At 41.0% G+C, this 20,804-nt stretch overlaps 1 protein-coding gene across 2 annotated transcripts in view; it reads left to right on the top strand.

Annotated features, from left to right (window-relative positions):
• The window catches only part of HNF1B (HNF1 homeobox B), a 99,176-nt gene extending 92,570 nt beyond the window's left edge, over positions 1-6,606 (top strand). The window contains exons 8-9 of one of the 2 annotated variants that reach the window (XM_082248495.1): positions 322-440; positions 5,274-6,606. In XM_082248495.1, coding sequence (XP_082104621.1) covers positions 322-440; positions 5,274-5,294 — 140 coding nt within the window. In that variant the 3' untranslated portion in view covers positions 5,295-6,606. The remainder of the gene's footprint in view (positions 1-321; positions 441-5,273) is intronic. The other variant, XM_082248494.1, reaches the window with a different exon arrangement.
• Positions 6,607-20,804: the final 14,198 nt, after the last annotated feature.

Below are 20,804 nucleotides of genomic sequence, written 5' to 3'. Positions count from 1 at the left end.
CCCAAGTTGTGGTTCATCTTCAGCTGTACCACGTAGCTTTAGAAAAAGACTCCCTGGGGCATTTGTAGAAAATGATAGCTCAAGTAGGCCATGCCAATTTGAAGGAACCAATGGCTATACACAAAAAAAGTTTTGGAATCTGGTCAAAGTGTCTTTAAAAAAAATGAGCTTTTTTTAACGCACTAAAGGTAACATTTCTATTACTCTTTATAATGCACCCTAAAGGTGTTTGTGATTATTTTGATATTTCTCATGAAGATATCTGTGTATATTGATGGATGGGCTCACCTTTGTTCTTCTTGTGTCTTTTGATGTCCATAGTGTATGCACACAAGCAGGAACCTCCCCAGTATTCACACACATCCCGGTTTCCCTCAACCATGGTTGTCACAGATACTGGCAGCATCAGCACGTTATCAAGCATGTCTTCCAATAAACAGGTGGGTTGCACATGAGTTTTACATTCTTCTGCGCATTTGCTAATCTGCTTTTTTGTGTGCAAAACTGATGTAACTAGGAATAACACATTAATGCACAACTTCTGATGAATTTTTTTAATAGTTTTGGACATAGCTAGGATGACTTGAAACCTTTGTTTTAGTTATATTTTTGTAGTAACAGGAAAACAGTTGGCAAAAAAAAAAAAATATATATTGTAGGTGACTAAATACATACAATGTTGTCTTACCTTGAGTTTTTGTATATTCATTTAGAGGAATGAAAAGAGATTGGAAATTTTAGGACAGTTTCTTGATGTTTTCTATTGTTACAGTATCTTACAAAAGTGAGTACACCCCTCACATTTTAGTACATTTTTTATTACATCTTTTCATGGGACAACACTGAAGGAATTACACTTTACAATGTAAAGTAGTGAGTGTACAGCTTGTATAACAGTGTAAATTTGCTGTCCCCTCAAAATAACTCAACACACAGCCATTAATGTCTAAACCGTTGGCAACAAAAGTGAGCACACTTCTAAGTGGAAATGTCCACATTGGGCCCAAAGTGTAAATATTTTGTGTGGCCACCATTATTTCTCAGCACTGCCTTAACCCTCTTGGGCATGGAGTTCACCACAGCTTCACAGGTTTCCACTGGAGTCCTCTTCCAATCCTTCATGACGACATCACAGAGCTGGTGAATGTTAGAGACCTTGCACTCCTCCACCTTCCCTTTGAGGATGCCCCACAGATGTTCAATAGGGTTTAGGTCTGAGGACATACTTGGCCAGTCCATCACCTTTACCCTCAGATTTTTTAGCAAGGCAGTGGTTGTCTTAGAGGTGTGTTTGGGGTCATTATCATGTTGGAATACTGCCCTGCGGCCCACCCTCCAATAGGAGGGGATCATGCTCTGCTTCAGTATGTCACAGTACATGTTGTCATTCATGGTTTCCTCAATGAACTGTAGCTCCCCAGTGCTGACAGCACTCATGCAGCCCAAGAAGACCATGACACTCCCACCACTATACTCGACTGTAGGCAAGACACACTTGTCTTTGTACTCCTCACCTGGTTGCCACTACACACGCTTGACACCATCTGAACAAAAATTTTTTATCTTGGTCCCATCAAACCACAGGACATGGTTCCAGTATTCCATGTCCTTAGTCTGTCTTCAGCAAACTGTTTGAAGGCTTTCTTGTGTATCATCTTCTGGGACGACAGCCACAAAGACCAGTTTGATGCAGTGTGCAGCGTATGATCTAAGCACCGACAGGCTGACCCCCCCACCCTTTCAACCTTTGCAGCAATGCTGGCAGCACTCATACGTCTGTTTCCCAAAGACAGCCTCTGGATATGGCCCTGAGCAGGTGCACTCAACTCCTTTGGTCAACCATGGCAAAGCCTGTTCTGAGTGGAACCTATCTTGTTAAACCACTGTATGGTCTTTGCCACCTTCCTGCAGCTCAGTTTCAGGCTCTTGGCGATCTTCTTAAAGCCTAGGCTATCTTTATGTAGAGTAATAATCCTTTTTTTCAGATCCTCAGAGAGTTCTTTGCCATGAGCTGCCATGTTGAACTTCCAGTGACCAGTATGAGAGAGTGAGAGCAAGAGCACCACATTTAACACACCTGCTCCCCATTCACACCTGAGACCTTGTAACACTAATGAGTCACATGACACCAAGGAGGGAAAATGGCTAATTGGGACCAATTTGGACATTTTTACTTAGGGGTGTGCTCACTTTTATTGCCAACGGTTTAGACATTAATGGCTGTATTTTGAGGGGACAGCACATTTACACTGCTATACAAGCTTTACACCCACTACTTTACATTGTAGGAAAGTGTCATTTCTTCAGTGTGAAAAGATATAACAAAATATTTACAAAAATGTTAGGGGTGTACTCACTTTTGTGAGATACTGTATGTAACTAAGAGCTGGGACAATTTGAAGAAGAATTTTCATACAGCCATATAGGGCAGAAGCGAAAAAATGATTGAGCACAAAACAAAATCAACATTTTGTGGGTTGAATGGCCCATGCAGAGATTATTCTGATCGCTATCACTTGTCAGCTGTAGCATAGCTCAGCCAGTAGACTACATAGGACAATTGCTTTTTTGCGGGTATATTGGAAACATAGCTCACAATGTTTCTGCAAAACAGTAAACATACATATGAGAACATTTTTCTTTTTCTAATTTCTACTTCAAGAATTATTTTGAGTGGACAGTAAATTTACACTGTTATACAAGCTGTACACTCACTACTTTACATTGTAACAAAGTGTTATTTCTTCAGTGTTGTCACATAAAAAGATATAATAACATTTTTACAAAAATGTGAGGGGTGTACTCACTTTTGTGAGATACTGTATATAGAGATAGGCTTGCTGGTATTGGCTAAACATCAGGTTGTTCGGTCTAAATATTCACAGATTAGCAACCAGTGGCAGGCCTACATAGCTCTGCCATGGACATTATAGGGACTGCGCTTAAGATGGGAGTAGCCTATAAAGAGTAACTTGTACTTGTCATTAAGTGGGGAATGGCAAAAACTTTTCAACCCAGTTTAACCTAATAAAGTACAGCAGAAAATGTCAATAAGCTGATGTTGTCTAGACTACGAAGATGGTTTATATGTTGTCTGTTATTTTTACCCTAAATGTGAAGACAATTTAATTCAGCCTTAGCTGCTACACATTCATTGAAGCAGTAATTATTGGGAGTTGTGACATCTTAACGGGCTGAATCCTAATGTACTTGGATTAGATAATTATGTCCTGCATCTATAGGACTTGTTTCAACAAGCATCAAAGTCAGCTCGGGCAAGATGAATAATTAATCAGGTCTGGTTAGGGCTGAGCGCCCACCAGATGGATTGATAAGCCTTTTCAAGGAAATAGTATTCCATGGAGCCTTGATTTGCTTGATTGCCTGACTGATTATGATTTGTGGGGTTAGATAAATGTTTTTTCTCTTGACTACAAAGAGTGGGAAATGCAAAAAGGAATTGACAAGGAATACATGGAATTACATTTTCATTACTAGCTCCGCCAGACAGGGGCAACGTTAAATAAACCATCCTTTTATTATTCACCCATTATATTTGGGCATTAAGCCAAAATAATATTTGTTAAATGATCCCAAGAACCATCAAATCCTTCTAGTGTTTAAATTTAAAGCCCAACGCCAATTATTATTATTATTTTTTTTTTTGGAATAGAGATGGTTTATAACATTTGTCATGTTATTATTGCTCTCTGTGTCCCAAATGGGGGGATTCACTCAATTTTTGTGTTAGGAACAATAGGACAGAGATATAGGAAAAAAATATATCCCAATAAGAGCAGCAAAAACACTTTGTAGTAGCGTGGAGAAAAGTTTAAACTAAAAGCCTGATAGAAGTTTTAAACCCAACTGGATTCAAAACTAAAAAAAAAAGGCTCCAATGGAATTGGGGTTTTAAATCCAATGCTTGCATTGTTAAATCGTTCCAAAACACATGATTATTACCTTCAAAAATACTTGATATTTATGTTATTTTACTTAAAGCCAAATATGATGTTCTTCTTGTTAGACAACTACTATTATGATCATGACCTCCCACACACATGACTATACTAGAGGCCTATTAGAGGAGAGCACTATGTATGATGTTCTTCTTGGTGGACAACTACTATTATGATCATGACCTCCCACACACATGACTATACTAGAGGCCTATTAGAGGAGAGCACTATATATGATGTTCTTCTTGTTGGACAACTACTATTATGATCATAACCTCCCAAGCACATGACTATACTAGAGGCCTATTAGTGATGTGAAAGAGATACTCAAACATAGTGCTCTCCTCTGTCTATTGTTTAACCTGAAAACAATGCACTTTTATAACAATGCACAAAGCATTTATATAAGATTGTCCAATACATAAAGCAACACATGTTGGAATTTAACTATAAACTTTCATGAAATGATAAGTGGTGACTAATGGCAACTGTAGATCATATACAGTATTAGTCTTAGTCTTATATTTTACACAACAAAAATGACTGGCAGGTTTCTACAAATAACATTTTAAGGAAATCCTAATAACTACTTTTCTCTAGGTTTTTTATATTACTTTTTCATAAAAAAATAAACCACACGTGTATTGGGTATCGTCAACTGTAACTGTTAAACAGACACAGTACAAACAGCATTTTAGCAAGTACTATCTTAGAAAGATTCATAATCACTACCAAAAGCTGAAGGCCAATGTACATTGCAGACTTTATTATATCTACAAATGTAGTTCCCTGAATTTCTGATGCCGTGATAAAATGCATTTTTCTTATCTATGTTGACAATACAATGCAATATCATCCAGTACAATTATATATTCAGACACTAAATACCATGTCTTAATGGTGTGCAATACTATATGTGTGTCTTCTTATCTTGCTAACAATGTTTGTTCTTCATACACCAAAAATTTAAAAGTTTGCAGTTTTGTTCTCTCTGCTTGATCTCTTACAGACTTTATTAACAAATATTACAGATCGCAATCCCAGAGCAATAAAGTTTTATACCTAAAGTAAATTCTACATTTTGGTATTGCTTTTAAAGCAGTTTGTGTGCATATTATAGTTGTGCTGTTCAAAGCCTACAGGCCTTCTTTCTAGAGTTGTGTATACAGTAAAGGGTAAATGTCCATATTCCATGGCCAAGTAGCTCTGTCATAAAATTCGTTTGTGGTGCAATAAAATAATTTTGCTAAATTAGGGTAATATATCATAATTAAATGTCGTTTCTGAAAGTCTTTTTTTTTTTTCTTTTTGCAGTGCCCTTTGCAAGCCTGGTGATATCCTGCTGCACTTAACCTCCTATGTTAGCAATATGGACATTTTCTCAGAACTTTACAAACATTGGTAACATCTAGGACTTTCAGTTGTTACTATATGAAAATGATTCAAGATCCATTTGAGATGTGAACCACTAAGAACTGGAGAGGCAGACTCTCTGAACAAGGGGAAAAGCCCATGTATTCTCACTCATCTCATGACAATACTTGATTTTCAGTCATCTTCCCAGGTAATTTGAAGGCTTTCCTGAGTTGTGTGACCCAGACATGACACGTAGATGGAGTGTGATAAAATGCAATTACTTATATGTAAGAGACTGCAAACCTGTGTGGTGCATACAGACTGCTGCTGGAACATTGCCATAGAAACTGGAAATTCTGGAGCCGAAAACTGTGTACAAAGCTGAACTGAGCCATTGTAAATGTTTAAATAAGTGAACGATTGCTGTAGAAGAGAATTTGTTTAATAGCTGTAAATTGTAAAAAAAACGTGCAATTATTTTGTACATAATGCATAAATATAATGTTTTGGTTGTTTTTAAAGGAAAGGTCAAACATCCAAGTAAAAGGAAGCATTTGATCAACATACACAAAGCCATGGGATGAATTTGCAGTGTTGCACAATAAAATGTATTTCATTGTGGTATATTGTATGCAGTACAGTCCATGACATTACCCTGGGACTGATTTGTAAAGACAAGAGGAAAGGAAAAACAAAGGTTTGTAGATAAGGAAAAAAGATTTGGGACCTCCTTTGACTGGTTGTTATAACCAAATCTTTGCCTGTTCTCAGGTCTTTGTAAATCAGACCCATTGCTATTATTGTAACCTGTAGGTGACACAAGGGCATACTGGGAAATTTATCAAATTTCCTTTTTTTTCTTTTTTTTTTGATGCGTTCATCAAACCCTACGTTGCTTTAGGGAAAAATACATTTTTACATATATACAACAAGCATAACACAACAAGTTGACCCCTTATGTAAATAATCTCTTTCCCATAAAAATTGAATGTAATAATCAATACTTGCTATCACTGCCTTATCATTATCCCTCAACAATTATGTTAGATAAATATTAGTATTCTGGTTATATGGATATTGTATTTCTTTACTTCTAAACAATAATGGGTCATTTCACACAGCTGAGCCCAATGAAATTTAAAAATTACAGTCACATGACTAAAATAAAGTTTATTCTCTTTATGTTAAAGCTTTGTGAAATGAGCCTTAAAGTGGTTGTAAAGGCTAAAGGTTTTTCTTTTTACATGAATGCATTTTCTGCATTAGGGTAAAAAAAAACATTTACTTGCAGCTCCCCCCCTTACACTCCCCAAATACTTACCTGAGCCCGATCCAGTGCTGTGCCTGAGAGCAGCAGCACTGCTCACTCTTTCTTTTCTCACTGGACTCAGTGAGAGCAACGGGAGCCATTGGCTCCTGCTTTTACCAATTAAATCCAGTGACAAGAAAGCCAGGAATGGGGCTGAGCCACACAGCGCAGCTGGGGATTGAGCCTGCATGAGTGCAAGTGGCTTGCTATGGGGACACTTGGAAGGCAGAAACAGCCAGGAGCGCCAGTGGAGGACTCCAGAAGGGAAGGATCAGTGCTGCTCTGTGCAAACCCATTGCACAGAGCAGGTAAGTATTATTTTAAAAAACCTTTACAATCACTTTAAGTCATCTAGCTGGAGAAGCTAGTCTATAATATATTAAAAATGCTGAATGTTGGCTCTTGTTGAAAGGATGTTATGGAGAGTGATGTCATGTGCAAAATGATGTACAATCTTTATAAATGCTACAGATCTTGGCTTTTTGAAAGAGCTTTGTCACTTTCAATAAGAAAATAGCCTTTCCTCTAAGCCCCTCATTTAGATGACAGGAGTTGGCCTGCTGCAGAAAAAAACTAGAAAAGTGGCCTATGGTATTCCACACCATGTGGCAATTTTAGAATTTCTTTAGACCAAAGTTTAGCCGATGTTGAAGGGTAAACAGAAAATAAAAAATAGGATTAGAATAAATGATTCCAATCTACACCATCTAGCATATGCTTTCATTACTTCAACAGTCTTCCACCAGAGCCATCACTATATCCATTAAAATGTTCTGAATATGTTGCCAAATAATTGTAGCCAGTAAATGCAGAATAATAGACTAAAAGTAAATGTACAATTGGAAACATTTTAAACTGTATTTATAAGAACTGTACCAGCTTTACCTGCTATGATGTACGACTGAGTTTAAATTTTGTGGCGAGTCAACACTAATGACTTTGTCCCTAGATAAGAGTGGCATGAGAAAGAGACCTCTGTAATTTCATGCCACCTGACCACAAAACACATGATTGCAACTGTGAAGTGGGCTTGTGTGTCATGTGACAGTTCTCATCATTGGCTATCCAGCTACTTCGCCTCATTAAACAAGGCAGCAACTTCATCCAATTGTGTTTAGAGGACCGACAGTCTGTATACATCATCAAATTAGTGATTTGGAACAAAGGTCAGCTAAAGCCCCTGTTCACATGTCTAAGAGGAAGTGAGAAAGGAAGGGGGAAATAAATATACACACCCATTACAAATGAAATTGTAGGCCTTTGGTGGTTGCCTTTGTCTACTGGATTTAGACTTTGGCAGATAACACGATACAACCATGTCCATTTAATTACAGACAGTATTATTTAAGATTTCCTTGTGATTTTTTATAGTGCATTTGTAACTGTATCATACATGCAGTTTCTTTTTAAAAGATCATTTTTTTTTATATACAGCAGTATTAATTTAATGTTGACATTTTGTTTCATTGTAATATGTGATACAATTTATGTTTCCAATGATACATCAAACATAGTGTTGGCACTGGACAAATTCTTCCCAAGATAGATTTTTGGCTAAAATGATTCTGTGTTAAAGTGGCAAAGAACAAGATGTCTCAACGTCAGACCACCAAACTTACTGCCAAAGATCCCATATTTTAAAGGGAAGGAAGAATTCACACAATGATTTTTTTGTAATATATTGTTTGTAATAAATTACAGCCAATCCTTGTTTTTTAAATCATATTTATATTTGTTGTAAAGTCAATTTTTTTCAAGTAAACTGAAAAGATGTATAAATGATTGTGTGTACACTTTTTATTTCAAATGGTTGCTGGTGAAGTTTAAAATTGGAACTAAAATGTTTATTCTCAATACATGACAAAAGCTTAAGGAAATCAAATAGTAAATTTATTTAGAAATTAAAAAAAATACAATTGTTTTTAGAGATGAATTCCTTTAAAAAAAAAAAAAGATACAAGTCAGCTGATACTAAAATGTTTATTCTCAATACATGACAAAAGCTTAAGGAAATCAAATAGAAAATTTATTTAGAAATAGAAAAAAAAATACAATTGTTTTTTGAGATGAATTCCTTTAAAAAAAAAAAGATACAAGTCAGCTGATACTAAAATGTTTAGTCTCAATACATGACAAAAGCTTAAGGAAATCAAATAGTAAATTTATTTAGAAATAAAAAAAATACAATTGTTTTTAGAGATGAATTCCTTTAAAAAAAAAGATACAAGTCAGCTGATACTAAAATGTTTATCTCAATACATGACAAAAGCTTAAGGAAATCAAATAGTACATTTATTTAAAATAAAAAAAATACAATTGTTTTTAGAGATGAATTCCTTAAAAAAAAAAAAAAAAAAAAAAGATACAAGTCAACTGATATAAAGAGTTTAATACAAGTTATTTATAATTTTCAAGGACACTATGGGGTCGATTTGTTAAAACTGAAGAGTGCAAAATCTGGTGCAGCTGTGCATGGTAGCCAATCCACTTCTAGCTTGGTAAATTAAGCTTTGACAAAAAAAAAAAAAAAATAGAAGCTGATTGGTTCTATGCAGAGCGGCACCAGATTTTTGCACTCTCCGGTTTTAGTAAATCAACCCCAATATTGTATTGAGTATTTTCAGAAGGTACAGATTTGAATTATAATTTGCACATGTATACATTAGATGTATTCTCTTCACTTGCCTACAGGGATTGCGAGGCCTCAACACCTTTTCCAGTTTCTGATCCTTGGTATGAAATGTCAAACTATATGAACATGATAGTCAAACAACATTGTACATGAAACTGACTGCCATAGTAAAGACAGGTTCCAAATCACATATGACATGTTGCCAAACATTTCATAATTGTGTTGCAGTCACTTGCTTTGTCGCTCCCAAAATCTGTTGTCATAAATGTGTCATTGCTGTAGTAAACAGTTGTACTGGCTCTTCACAAAATGGGAAGAAGGGAATGAGATATCATTCCTGTCCAAAGGAAATGGAATGACAGTTAAAGTGGTTGTAAACCTTTACATATACCCATTGAAGTGAGTGGCCTAAAATAAAACAAAAGATCCTATATAAGTTGTACCTGTTTATCTAAAGTGTTCTCTTCTCTATATCCCTTCAAAGTGCTGAATTTATAAAGCTTGTCAGAAAACAGGGGGGAGCTGAAATTGCACACTGCAGAGGTCAGTAATAAGAGCTCTGTGAGCTGATTGGAGGGAAGGAACATGCCCCTCTTCACACAGATCACAAGACAAAGCTGAGGCTGTCAATCAACTGGAGCTCCTACCCGTCACCTTTTTTCTCTTGGTGTCATGAAAACTTGTCAGAAGTGATTCATGCTGATAGCAGAGGAATGAAGCAGCAGACAGAAATGACACTTAGTGCTCTTAATTCAGACACGTATACACTATAGAGGGATATGCTTTGTTCATATTTAATGTCTTAGGTTTACAGCCACTTTAAAGGAGAAGTACAGCCAAAGCTTTTCCTGTGGATCACAGGAGTGTAGTTCTTTCTGCTCTCCTGTGACCCATTTTAAGCAGGCAGCACATTCTGACAGCCCGCTGTCGGCTGACGTCACAGAGCCAGTCCCAGATCAGGCAAAATCGCGAACATATGGTCAGGATCCGCCCACCTGCCTGGACTGGCACCTGGCTCAGCCTCTCAACAAGCTGCTGAGAGCCTGGGCCGGCCACTCCCGCCACCTTCAAAGCCCGGCGCTCCAGTGAGAGCAGGGTGGGGGGCAGATGGTGAGCTCTCTACTCAGGGAGCTGTTAGAGTCAGATGGGGACAGATGCACCATCGGACCAATGCTTCATCCACCAATGTAAGTATGAATCTGAAAATAAACCCAAACCCATACTTCTCTTTTAGGTTTGCGGTTAATGGATGACCAAAAAATGGCTGGAACCCTCGAGCCAGTTCTTTCTTCCTTGCCTACCCATGCTACACTACTTCTTTGGCCTGATGTTAAGTCATTTGGTGATCAGCTGTGCCAGCTGCATGTTTGGAAGCAGTTCAGTAAGGCACAGAGTGTTTGAGTACTGCTGCAGTAAAGATGGGATCTCTGTGCTGCTCTCTTGCTGACCAAATTGTCACTTAGTGAATATGGTGCACTTTTTAAAAGATTATTTGTGAAAATAAAATTGTAAATACCAATGAGAATTATGGAGTGGACAACATAAATAGCAATATAGTTAATATGCTTAATATCTACTGGTGATTTCTGTACCATTGCACACAAGCAAGGTGGATGCAAAAATCTACCTTTTTTTCTTCTTCAGTTCGCTGGCAGAACGAAAAAGAATTGACAGTGTGTACCCAGCCTTCAGCAGTCCAGTGAGAAAAGATGTCAGTCATCAGATCTGGCCATTTTTTATCCTATGTTGATTAGAAGGAATATAAATCCTGCCCTGTTGTACTGTAATTGTTTTCTTCTGAGGTAAGTAGCACCAGCAGTGTTTGCGGGTGGTTGTAACTCTTCTGTAATGTCTATGGGGAACATTATGAACCTAGATATGACTTGAATTAATGTCATCATATGGGGAAAATCACATAGTAGGACATTAGTAGGACACTATCCTGGTTGCCCTTAACCAGTGACTGTTGATAGACTGAAATATCAGCACTATGAGGACACATGTTAACGGCTTTGGGCTAGTGTTGATGTGGCAAATGCAACAAACTTTCAAGGTCTTTCTGTTTGCATTTCAGTTTGAGATACTTCTAAATTGATTCAGAATTTATGGACGGGTGCATTTTACCTGCAGTTGACTTCCTTCTGACCTGCAACTATGATGCATCAACCTACTCTAAGTTGCTTTTGCATTCCCTTTGACTTGTATGGGGAAAGAAGCAGTTCTGATACAAACAAAAGCCTGTTAACACAGGCTTTAAAATGCACATGTATGCACAGATAAAAGAAGCATTAACACATTAGAGAATGCTTGTTTAATTCAGTTGATTGTGACTGTAAGACCTTCCCCAACCATGGCTGAGCCTTTGAAGGAGAAAAATTATTGGTTAGGATGGATTTTCCAGGCTAATTACAGTTATTTTCCCCATGACCAGCTGGTACTTATACCTCCCTTCTCCAAAGGCACAAACATGCAAGTTCACATAAGACACATTTGTATAAATATCTTTTATTATTAAGTTTTTCAGCAGTGCATTGCTTATAAAGCATCTTAAAGCTGAACTTTATGCAAATAGTACAGATCAGGGTTCATTAACACATCACTAAATATATGTATACCAATATAAGTACCTGAATTTGACTTTGTACAAGCCTACAATTGTCTTTACATTTTTTCCTTTAGATTTACCAAAACCATATAATATGAGGTCAAACCTAAACACTTTAAATTTGTATGCAATTAGGCAGGCCCTTGCACTACATAGTTTAAGGTAAATCTAAAGGATATCCTACAACAAAAGTTGTATAGTATGTACAGTATTCCAGTTTCACAGTCCCTGTATAGCAGAGCTCAGATTGCATGCTCCTTCTCCTTTACTATTGTGCTGTTTCACCTTTCATTGTACAGTCACAGGCTGGGGAAGGGACCAAACCTGTGTGTTTTACTGAACAGCAACAGAGAAAAATCAGGTCTTATGCCATTCTAGACAAGGCTGTGCTGTGTGGCAGAGATGTGCATATCTCAGAATTGCAATGGGCCAAAATACTAATACTTTAGCCTGTAAAACAGCTCCCATAAGAGTATTTCATCTGTGTGTTTAGCTGTTGGCTGGGGGTAGCAGCTTTAATAAACTTCATGAGGAATAGATTGCATCAGTGACGGCTGGTGAATGAAAATTTGAGGGGGAGCAGCAAAACCAACCTCCCCCCCACGTCAGGCCAGCCGGCGGGCAATCAAATCTACCACCCCCTCCTGGGATGGATGGCTGGCTGCCCAGCCGGACAGCCAGCATCCTTACCTGCTCCTTCCCCGAGCTGCTGTTAGTCTTCTCCGGCTGTACGACTCCTCCCTCTTCCTGGCCAATGGCCAGTAAAATCGCTTCTCTTTTCAGCCATTCAGGAAAGGGGTCTCACGACCCACTTCCTGATTGGCTGGGAGGAAAGTCAGTGTGATAATAGTGAATATTCCTTCGCTATTGTTATACAACTGGGTGGGCTCAGGGCGCAGTGCTCTGCGCCCGAGCCCACCCTTTTTTGAAGCCTATTAGAGCCTCTAGCTCTAATCACGTGCTTAAAAAAAAATCCCCTATTGGAATCCATGCGTCCAGCGCCCTGCATGTAGTTAAGGGGGCCGGACGCATGGATAGGGGGGGGCGGCGCCCCTGCGTCCCCAAAGGATGGGCCGCCACTGGATTGCATTAATGCATGACACTAACATGTACACCCATTGTTCAGTGTGCATTGAATGACCTCCTCATAGCCAGTGAATTATGAGGAACAATTGAGAATTCGCTAAAATGTTCCAATGTTTTTAATGGGCACATTAACATTGTGTTACAAGCTCTTGGTGTGTAGAAACATAAAAGAGTGATGGCAGGAAAAGACCAAGTGGTCAATCGAGTCATTTTTTTTTTTTTTTTTCTGAGTATAGAACTGTTTGTTCCAAGCATATGTGAATCCACTTACTATTGACTAACTCACTACCTCAGTTTAAAGTCTATTTCAAGCATCAACTACTTTTTCGGTAAAAAGTACTTTCTTAAAGTTAGTTTTGAGCCTTCTTCCTGCTTGTGCTCTTGAACATAGCTTCATATTAAAATACTGCCCTCCAGAACCATCTCATCCCCTAATGTATATATGTTTCAATCATGTCTCCCCTTTCCCCTCTTTCCTCCAGACTGTACATATTACGTTCCTGAAGTCTCTCCTGATATGTTTTATCCCTCAGACCTTTCACCATTGTTGTTGTCCATCTCTGGACTTGTTCTATCTTGCCAATATTTTTTTGTAAGTGTTCTAAATAAGGTCTAGCTAAAGATCTATCAAGGGGAATCAGAACCCCCTTTCTTCTGCTACTGACCCTTCTAGTGATGCTTCCTATAATTCTATCTGCTTTTCCCACTGCATGACCACACTGTTTGCTCATTTTGCAGTCAGGTTACCCCACATCTTTTTCCTCTGTAGTCCTGACCAACACTGTACCCTCAATATTTTACTCTACCAAGAGATTATTTCTCCCTAGGTGCATTATTTTACATTTCAAAACATTGGACTTGTAATGGTAGGTGGGTGGCAATTCCTCTATGTTCCTCTCCTCATTGGGTGCCAAGCGTGGGTCACATAGGACAGCTATGAGTAGTCTAAGAGAGGCTACCTATAGCGCTTGCTTCTAAAAAAAAACATACAATTTTAGTGCATAAATAGTCCCATAAATATGTTGTTCATGGCAGCTGCTATAGTATAAAGATATGTGTGAAAAAGTAGTTAAAAACTACCTACAGCGCTTGCTTCCAAGGGACACACAACAAACAATGTGAAAATATTCCAATAAATAATTAAATACAAATAAATATGTGAGAACTTAATAATAGTTTAGCAGCTGCTATAGTTAGAGGTAGGTTGAAAGATATGTAGTCTAAACAATAGGCTACCTATAGCGCTTGCTTTAGATCAGTGGTTCTTAACCTGGGTTCGATCAAACCCCAGGGGTTCGGTGAGTCAGTCTCAGGGGTTCAGCGGGGGGGGGGGGGGCAACAGGGCAATTGCTCCCCCCGAGAAAATATTACTGATTGTGAGGACAACCCCCCCCCCGGCAAATCAGAGCTGCGGTCGGGACGACTCACAGCCATTACACATAGACACTTGACGCTCTGCCCCCTGTACCTCCCCCAGCAGGTTCCCAGCCTATCTCCTGCAGGCTGCTTGAGTGGGCGGGATGGGGATGTTCCTGACCACGGAGATCGCGCCCGCCTGGAAGAGGGAATTGTGAGCAGCTGAGCAGAGGGAGCCGAGTGAATGTTCCTGGAGGTAGGTATGTCCTCCCAACCCCCCCAGTGTGTGCCCTCCTGATACCCCATGGTATGCCCTCCCAACACCTCCCCCCATGATATGCCCTCCCAACCCCCCACCCCAGTGTGTGCCCTCCTGACACCCCATGATATGCCCTCCCAACCCCCCACCCCAGTGTGTGCCCTCCTGACACCCCATGGTATGCCCTCCCAACCCCCCCAAGTGTGTGCCCCCCTGACACCCCATGGTATGCCTTCCCAACCCCCCCCCCCCCCCAGTGTGTGCCCTCCTGGCTCCCCCAGTGTGTGCCCTCCCAACCACTGATGTGTGCCCTCCTGAAACCCAGTGTGTGGCCTCCTGACTCTCCACTGGTGTGTGCCCTCACTACCCTCCCCCACAGTGTGTGTCCTTCTGACCCTCCCCCCAGTGTATGCCCTTCCAACCCCCTGGTGTGTGCCCTCATAACCCCCTGGTGTGTGCCCTCCTGACCCCCCCCCCAGTGTGTGCCCTCCTGACCCCCCCCCCCAGTGTGTGCCTTTCTGACCCTCCCCTGGTGTGTGCCCTCCCAGCTCCCTGGTGTGTGGCTTTACTGATCCCTGTACACTGTCCTATCCTCTGTCCTGTCAACTCCTGTCCTCTGCCCTATTCTATGTACATCGTCCTACAGCCTACTGCCCTCCCAGCTCCCTGGTGTGTGGCTTTACTGATCCCTGTACACTGTCCTATCCTCTGTCCTGTCAACTCCTGTCCTCTGCCCTATTCTATGTACACCGTCCTACAGCCTACTGACCACTCTATCCTTCCCTACAATTAACTGACCCGTATACACTGCCCTACATGCTACTGGCCTCTGTACACTGCCCTACATCCTACTGACCTTTCTACACCGCCCTAAAAACTACTGACCCCTATACACTGCCCTACATGCTACTGACCTCGCTACACTACCCTACAAACTACTGAGCACTGTACACTACCCTACAAACTACTTAGCACTGTACACTACCCTACAAACTACTGACCACTGCACACTGCCCTACAAACTACTCACTACTGCACACTGCCCTACAAACTACTCACTACTGCACACTGCCCTACAGCCTACTGACCTCTGTACGCTGCCCTACATACTACTGACCTCTGTACATTTTACTTTGTATGATACGTTTAATTCAGTTCTGTAAACACCACCTTATTTTCTGGCAGTGCCCCTCCCGAGACTAGACTCATAAAATCATATTTTATTTTTCCAATTAAGAAGGGTTCGGTGAATGCGCATATGAAGCTGGTGGGGTTCAGTACCTCCAACAAGGTTAAGAACCACTGCTTTAGATACATTCAATAGTGTACACAAATAAAACACCATATATAAAAAAGTCCAATAAATACATTTTCAATAAAAATAATCGCCAAGTGAAAGTTCCAAAAAGTGCAAATAATTCTCATATAAACGGTGATTCTTCAGTGCAAATTTTTCTTAAATTAAAATGCAGGTGCTGAGTGCTGTATTACATCCAAGTGATACTGGTAGAATTCAATCACTCACCAAATGTTGTGGGTCCTGTGTGCCTTATAGCACCAGGACCTATTCAGGCTTGTACAGCCCCCTGGGCTATAGAGCGATTTTTCTTTCTTGCTTCTAGGTGGGTAAGGTGATGGGGTCCCCCTCCATCTCCTCTCCCCTCACCACGCCAAGGTATATGGAAGAAATGAAGCTCCAGATAGTGTATTATCTTTTAAACTCTTTTATTCCCAACTGGGCAAAAAAATGGCATGCACGCAAACAAAGGGGTTTTGAAACTTCAAGCAAAAATCGGTAAATAAAGAGCAAAAGAAAGCCAAAAAACGAACACTCCACTATAAAGGATCATGCAGGGAAAATGGATAGGTTCTAGTCCCAAATTATGGCCTCGTGGGCCGCCTGTGAAGACGGACAGCTACCCTAGGGTGAGTTCTTCTGGGCTATGCTAGGCATCTTAAACAGGGTCACTGCCTTACCCATGGGTTACCTTTACTTGTGTAACCAACTTGGACTTCAGTGGTGAGGTTAAAAAACACCACCATGGTCATTGTTGCATTTAGGAGGGACACACAGAGCCAATGCTCTCTCCACCTGTCCAGCTTATGCCCACTACCTTACTTCCTGTAACAGTATGGAGCCCTGCGGCGCACCTAGCGCAGGTTCCATGCATGTACTAAACTTAAACTTGTTTTCTACATAAAAATAACAAACATGTCATACGCACCTACACTGTGCAGTCGTTTTGCACAGAAAATCCCAGATCCTCCTCTTCTCGGGTCCACTGCTGGCGCTCCTGGCCCCTCCCTCCTACCAAGTGCCCTCTGAGCAAGCAGCTTACAGTGGGGGCACCCAAGCAGGCTGACTCCCAAGCAAATGGCTCCCTATCATGTACCTGGTAGCAGAGCCTAACATGTTGAGGAAGGCCTCTTCTTACTCAGGGCCCCTGGTAGTTTGAACAGGAGGCACAGGAGTGCAGAATGGAATGAATGCCTGTAAGGCTTGCTAGTAGTAGTGCAGGTATTCACACCAGGCAGGAAAATCATCAGTGGTCTTCAGTGAAGCAGGCAGGCTGGTAGACAGCTAGTGGATGGTAGACTGAAGCATGCTGGTACTGGCGACAGCGGGCAGGTGAGGTATGCTCTGGTAGCAGACTGTAGAACAGCAGGCACCGCAGGATGTATCAGGAAGCTGTGAGGTAAGCGTGCTCATATACTAGCAGGAAAGATCAGGTACAGAGGAACAGGCAGGAGCATGGTCTGGGTACAACCTGGGGTCAATGCAGGCAGAGTTCAGAGAGTGGTCAGGCAAGCCAGGTCAGCAACTGGAATCAGGATACAAGTCACATGGTCACAGGATACACAGGAGGCTGAAAGTCAAAGCAGCACTGAACCAGAGCTTATTTAAATAGCCCATCTGTCAGCTGTGCACGTGAGCACACTGATGCGTACGTGTATGCACACATCCTCGGCGCAAGCCTATATGCATTCTTGCATGCACATACGTTTTAGGCAAACTCCTATGTGTATGAGAGGGAACATAAATTGGCCTGTGATGAGGCACAGAAGTCTGCCTAGACAGAAGTCTGCTGGCATGTCCTTCATGAGACTCCCACTGCTGCCTCAGCCAATAAAGAGTGAGAGTCTCAGAACAGCCAAGGCTTTCATGCACATTGCTGGATCATGATGGGGCTCAGGCAAGTATTAGGGGGGCTGCTGTGCAGAGAAGATTGTTTACCTTCATGCATAGAATGCATCAATATAAAAAACCTTGAGCCTTTACAACCACGTTAACTCTCCTTCTTCTGTACCTGTGCACAGGCTGAGGAACTCTGGGGTGCTGATCTGGTACTCTGATAATTGAGTACAGGCTGTATTTAGCTGCCAGAAAAGTAGTGGAACCGCACTCAGGTAGATGAAAGCAATGGAATTATTTTATTCTTCAAATCATAGATGAACAGACAGTGCAGGGAACAGGTGATCCAAGGTTAACGCGTTTCACGGCACACACGGCCGCTTACTCATATTTAGCTGCCAACAGTTAATAATACAGATGTCCGACTGATTATTTTAGCAAGAGATGTGTTAGATTTAAGTGTTAATAGCTGGCTAAAATAACAATTGTAATTTTAAAAAATCAATTGAATGATTTTTTTGTCAGAATTAATTAATACACAATAAGAGCAGCAATGTTTTAAATTAGGTTTTTGTCTACCTGACAGCAATCCTGTGATGTTCAGTGGTGAATAAAGCTGATACTATGGGTTTGATTCAGTTCACTTAGCCAAGTGAATCTCTGTTCACTTTCAATGCTCAGTCAAATTCAGTGGGATCCAGAAAAAAGAAAGTTCATTTGCACCTGATTGGATAATTGAAGCGAACACTAATTTACTTGGGTAAAGAAACATTTTACTCTTCTGTGAATACAGAGAATGGTTAAACATTATGCACGGGTGTGTGTATATTACAAAATGCATACCACCTTAATAAACGGAAAATAGCTTCCAAAAATATGGGACAGATTACAAATTAAAACAGTAGCTTAGTATTTGTCTCACTGACCTGGAATACGCTAGTGTGAACGTGTTCATTCATCAGGATGCCATCCAGTGCTGTATTTTGGCCTAGGCCAACAAGGCCCAGGCCTAGGGCGGCACTTTGCAGGGGGGCAGCAAAAAGCAGCCCCCCCTCCACCTGAGACTCTACTGGCCACTGGTTGCTAGAGCTGCCTCTCTCACCCTCTCTCTCTCTCACCCCTCTCACTCTCACCCCCCCCTCTCTCTCTCACTCACCCCCCTCTCTCTCTCACCCCTCTCTCTCTCATCCCCCCTCTTTCTCTCTCTCATCCCCCCTCTCTCTTTCTCTCACCCCCCCTCTCTCTCTCTCATCCCCCCCTCTCTCTCTCACCCCCCCCCCCTCTCTCTCTCTCATCCCTCTCTCTCTCTCTCTCTCATCCCCCTCTCTCTCTCACCCCCTCTCTCTCTCACCCCTCTCTCTCTCATCCCCCATCTCTCTTTCCCTCACCCAACCTCCTCTCTCTCTCTCACAACCCCCCCCCCCTCGTGAGATCTCAGGGGTTCCCGCTGGGGCTTGACTTCAATTTTGGAGGGAGTCACATCCGTTAAGGAAGGAGTGGGGCAAATTTACTTTGGAGGGGGAGGGGGGGCGCCCAATTTTAGTCTTGCCTAGGGCAGCACAAAACCAAAATACACCACTGATGCCATCATTGATTTACTGCCTCAGGAGTAGTATGAATGTGGACCTGACTACAAAATGTGAAGATTGTTATGCTAAAGGAAACCTAGGGAATCTAGAAATGTTAATTCTCCCTAAGCTGTACCATGGAAAGGTACTTTTTGTTCTTTTTTTTTTTTTTTTTATTCTTTTTATTGATTTAAAAAACAGATAACAAAAGAAAAAGAAAAAAAAAAAAACAGCTTGAAAGCGCTGGCACAACACCAGCTCACCACAGAAGGCCATACCTGGCGAATACACATATACAGTCTAAACTTAACTAACATAGTTCAACTAACTGTACAAACAGTGGTCATAATTTACAATAAAAACACTACCCCCCTCCCCCATCCAACCCCCACCCAGCAGCCCCAACTACCAGCTCAACCCGCATCCAATAAATCAAAATACCAGAATAACATATGCATCAGAAATGTTACCTCCTATTATTTGACCAGTAAGTGACAGGTTAGCTCTTAGTGTTAGAATATTATATGGCTACAGCTCCTGTCCACTACATATTCCTTATATTAATCCTGACAAAACGGACCCCCTTCCTAGACTCTCGCCAATGCTTATTAAAGAATAAATTAAACAAAAGTAACTATCTACCCCACCTTAGAGTTTGAATCAATCCATGCCTGCCATACTTTGTAAAATTTTTTGACACAACCCCTTGAAATATACGTAGCTCTGTATAGTGGCATCATGGAGTTCACTAAACCTTTCTAGAAGGATAAATGGGGAACGCTAGACTTTTTCCATTGGAACAATATGGCTTTCCTGCCATAAAATAGTAAAATATTTACTACGTTTCTGTGGGCTCGAGAAGGAACCACCTCCTCTACCAGGCCAAGAAGACAGACTTTGGCCAATAGAGGTAAGGGACATCCAACACACAGAAAGTAACCTCATTCCAAAATGTCTGGATCTGCTGACACTTCCAAAATCTGTGTTCAGCTGTGGCCGGGGCAAAAGTGCAACCCTGCATTCAGCTGAGGAATTAGAATAGATTTTGGCCAATCTGGCTGGGGTATAATAGATCCTGTGGAGGAATTTAAGCTGGATTAATCTATCCCTCGCTGACACCAAATGTTTGAATGGTTGTACCCAGAGTTCGTCCCAATCCTCCCCCTGAATATCTGACACCTCCAACTCCCATCTCTCCCGGCTTCTAGCTACTGCAGGCGGCGTTTGTTTAAAAAGATCCTTATATGTCACTGATAAAGGTTTGGCCAAGTCTTTAGCCAATAATAGATCTTCAAGGGCTGAAGTCAGAGTCTCTTCCCTCATGTCGCGAAATTGACTTTGAAAAATATGTCTCAATTGCAGAAAATGAAATAGGTAAGTAATGGGTAGGTCATGTCTTGCTTTCAGTTGATCAAACTTCAACAATTCCCCTTCCCTGATAATGTGCCCCAAGGTCTTGATACCTTTAATTGCCCAAATCATGGGATCCGGTAAGGAATGTAAATGGGGAAGTTCAGGGTTCATCAAAAGAGGGGCAGAAG

This window comes from Pelophylax lessonae (assembly GCF_965119305.1).
Source record: "Pelophylax lessonae genome assembly, chromosome: 2".
Lineage (NCBI taxonomy): Eukaryota > Metazoa > Chordata > Amphibia > Anura > Ranidae > Pelophylax > Pelophylax lessonae.
This window is presented reverse-complemented; position numbering and strand designations above follow the sequence as displayed.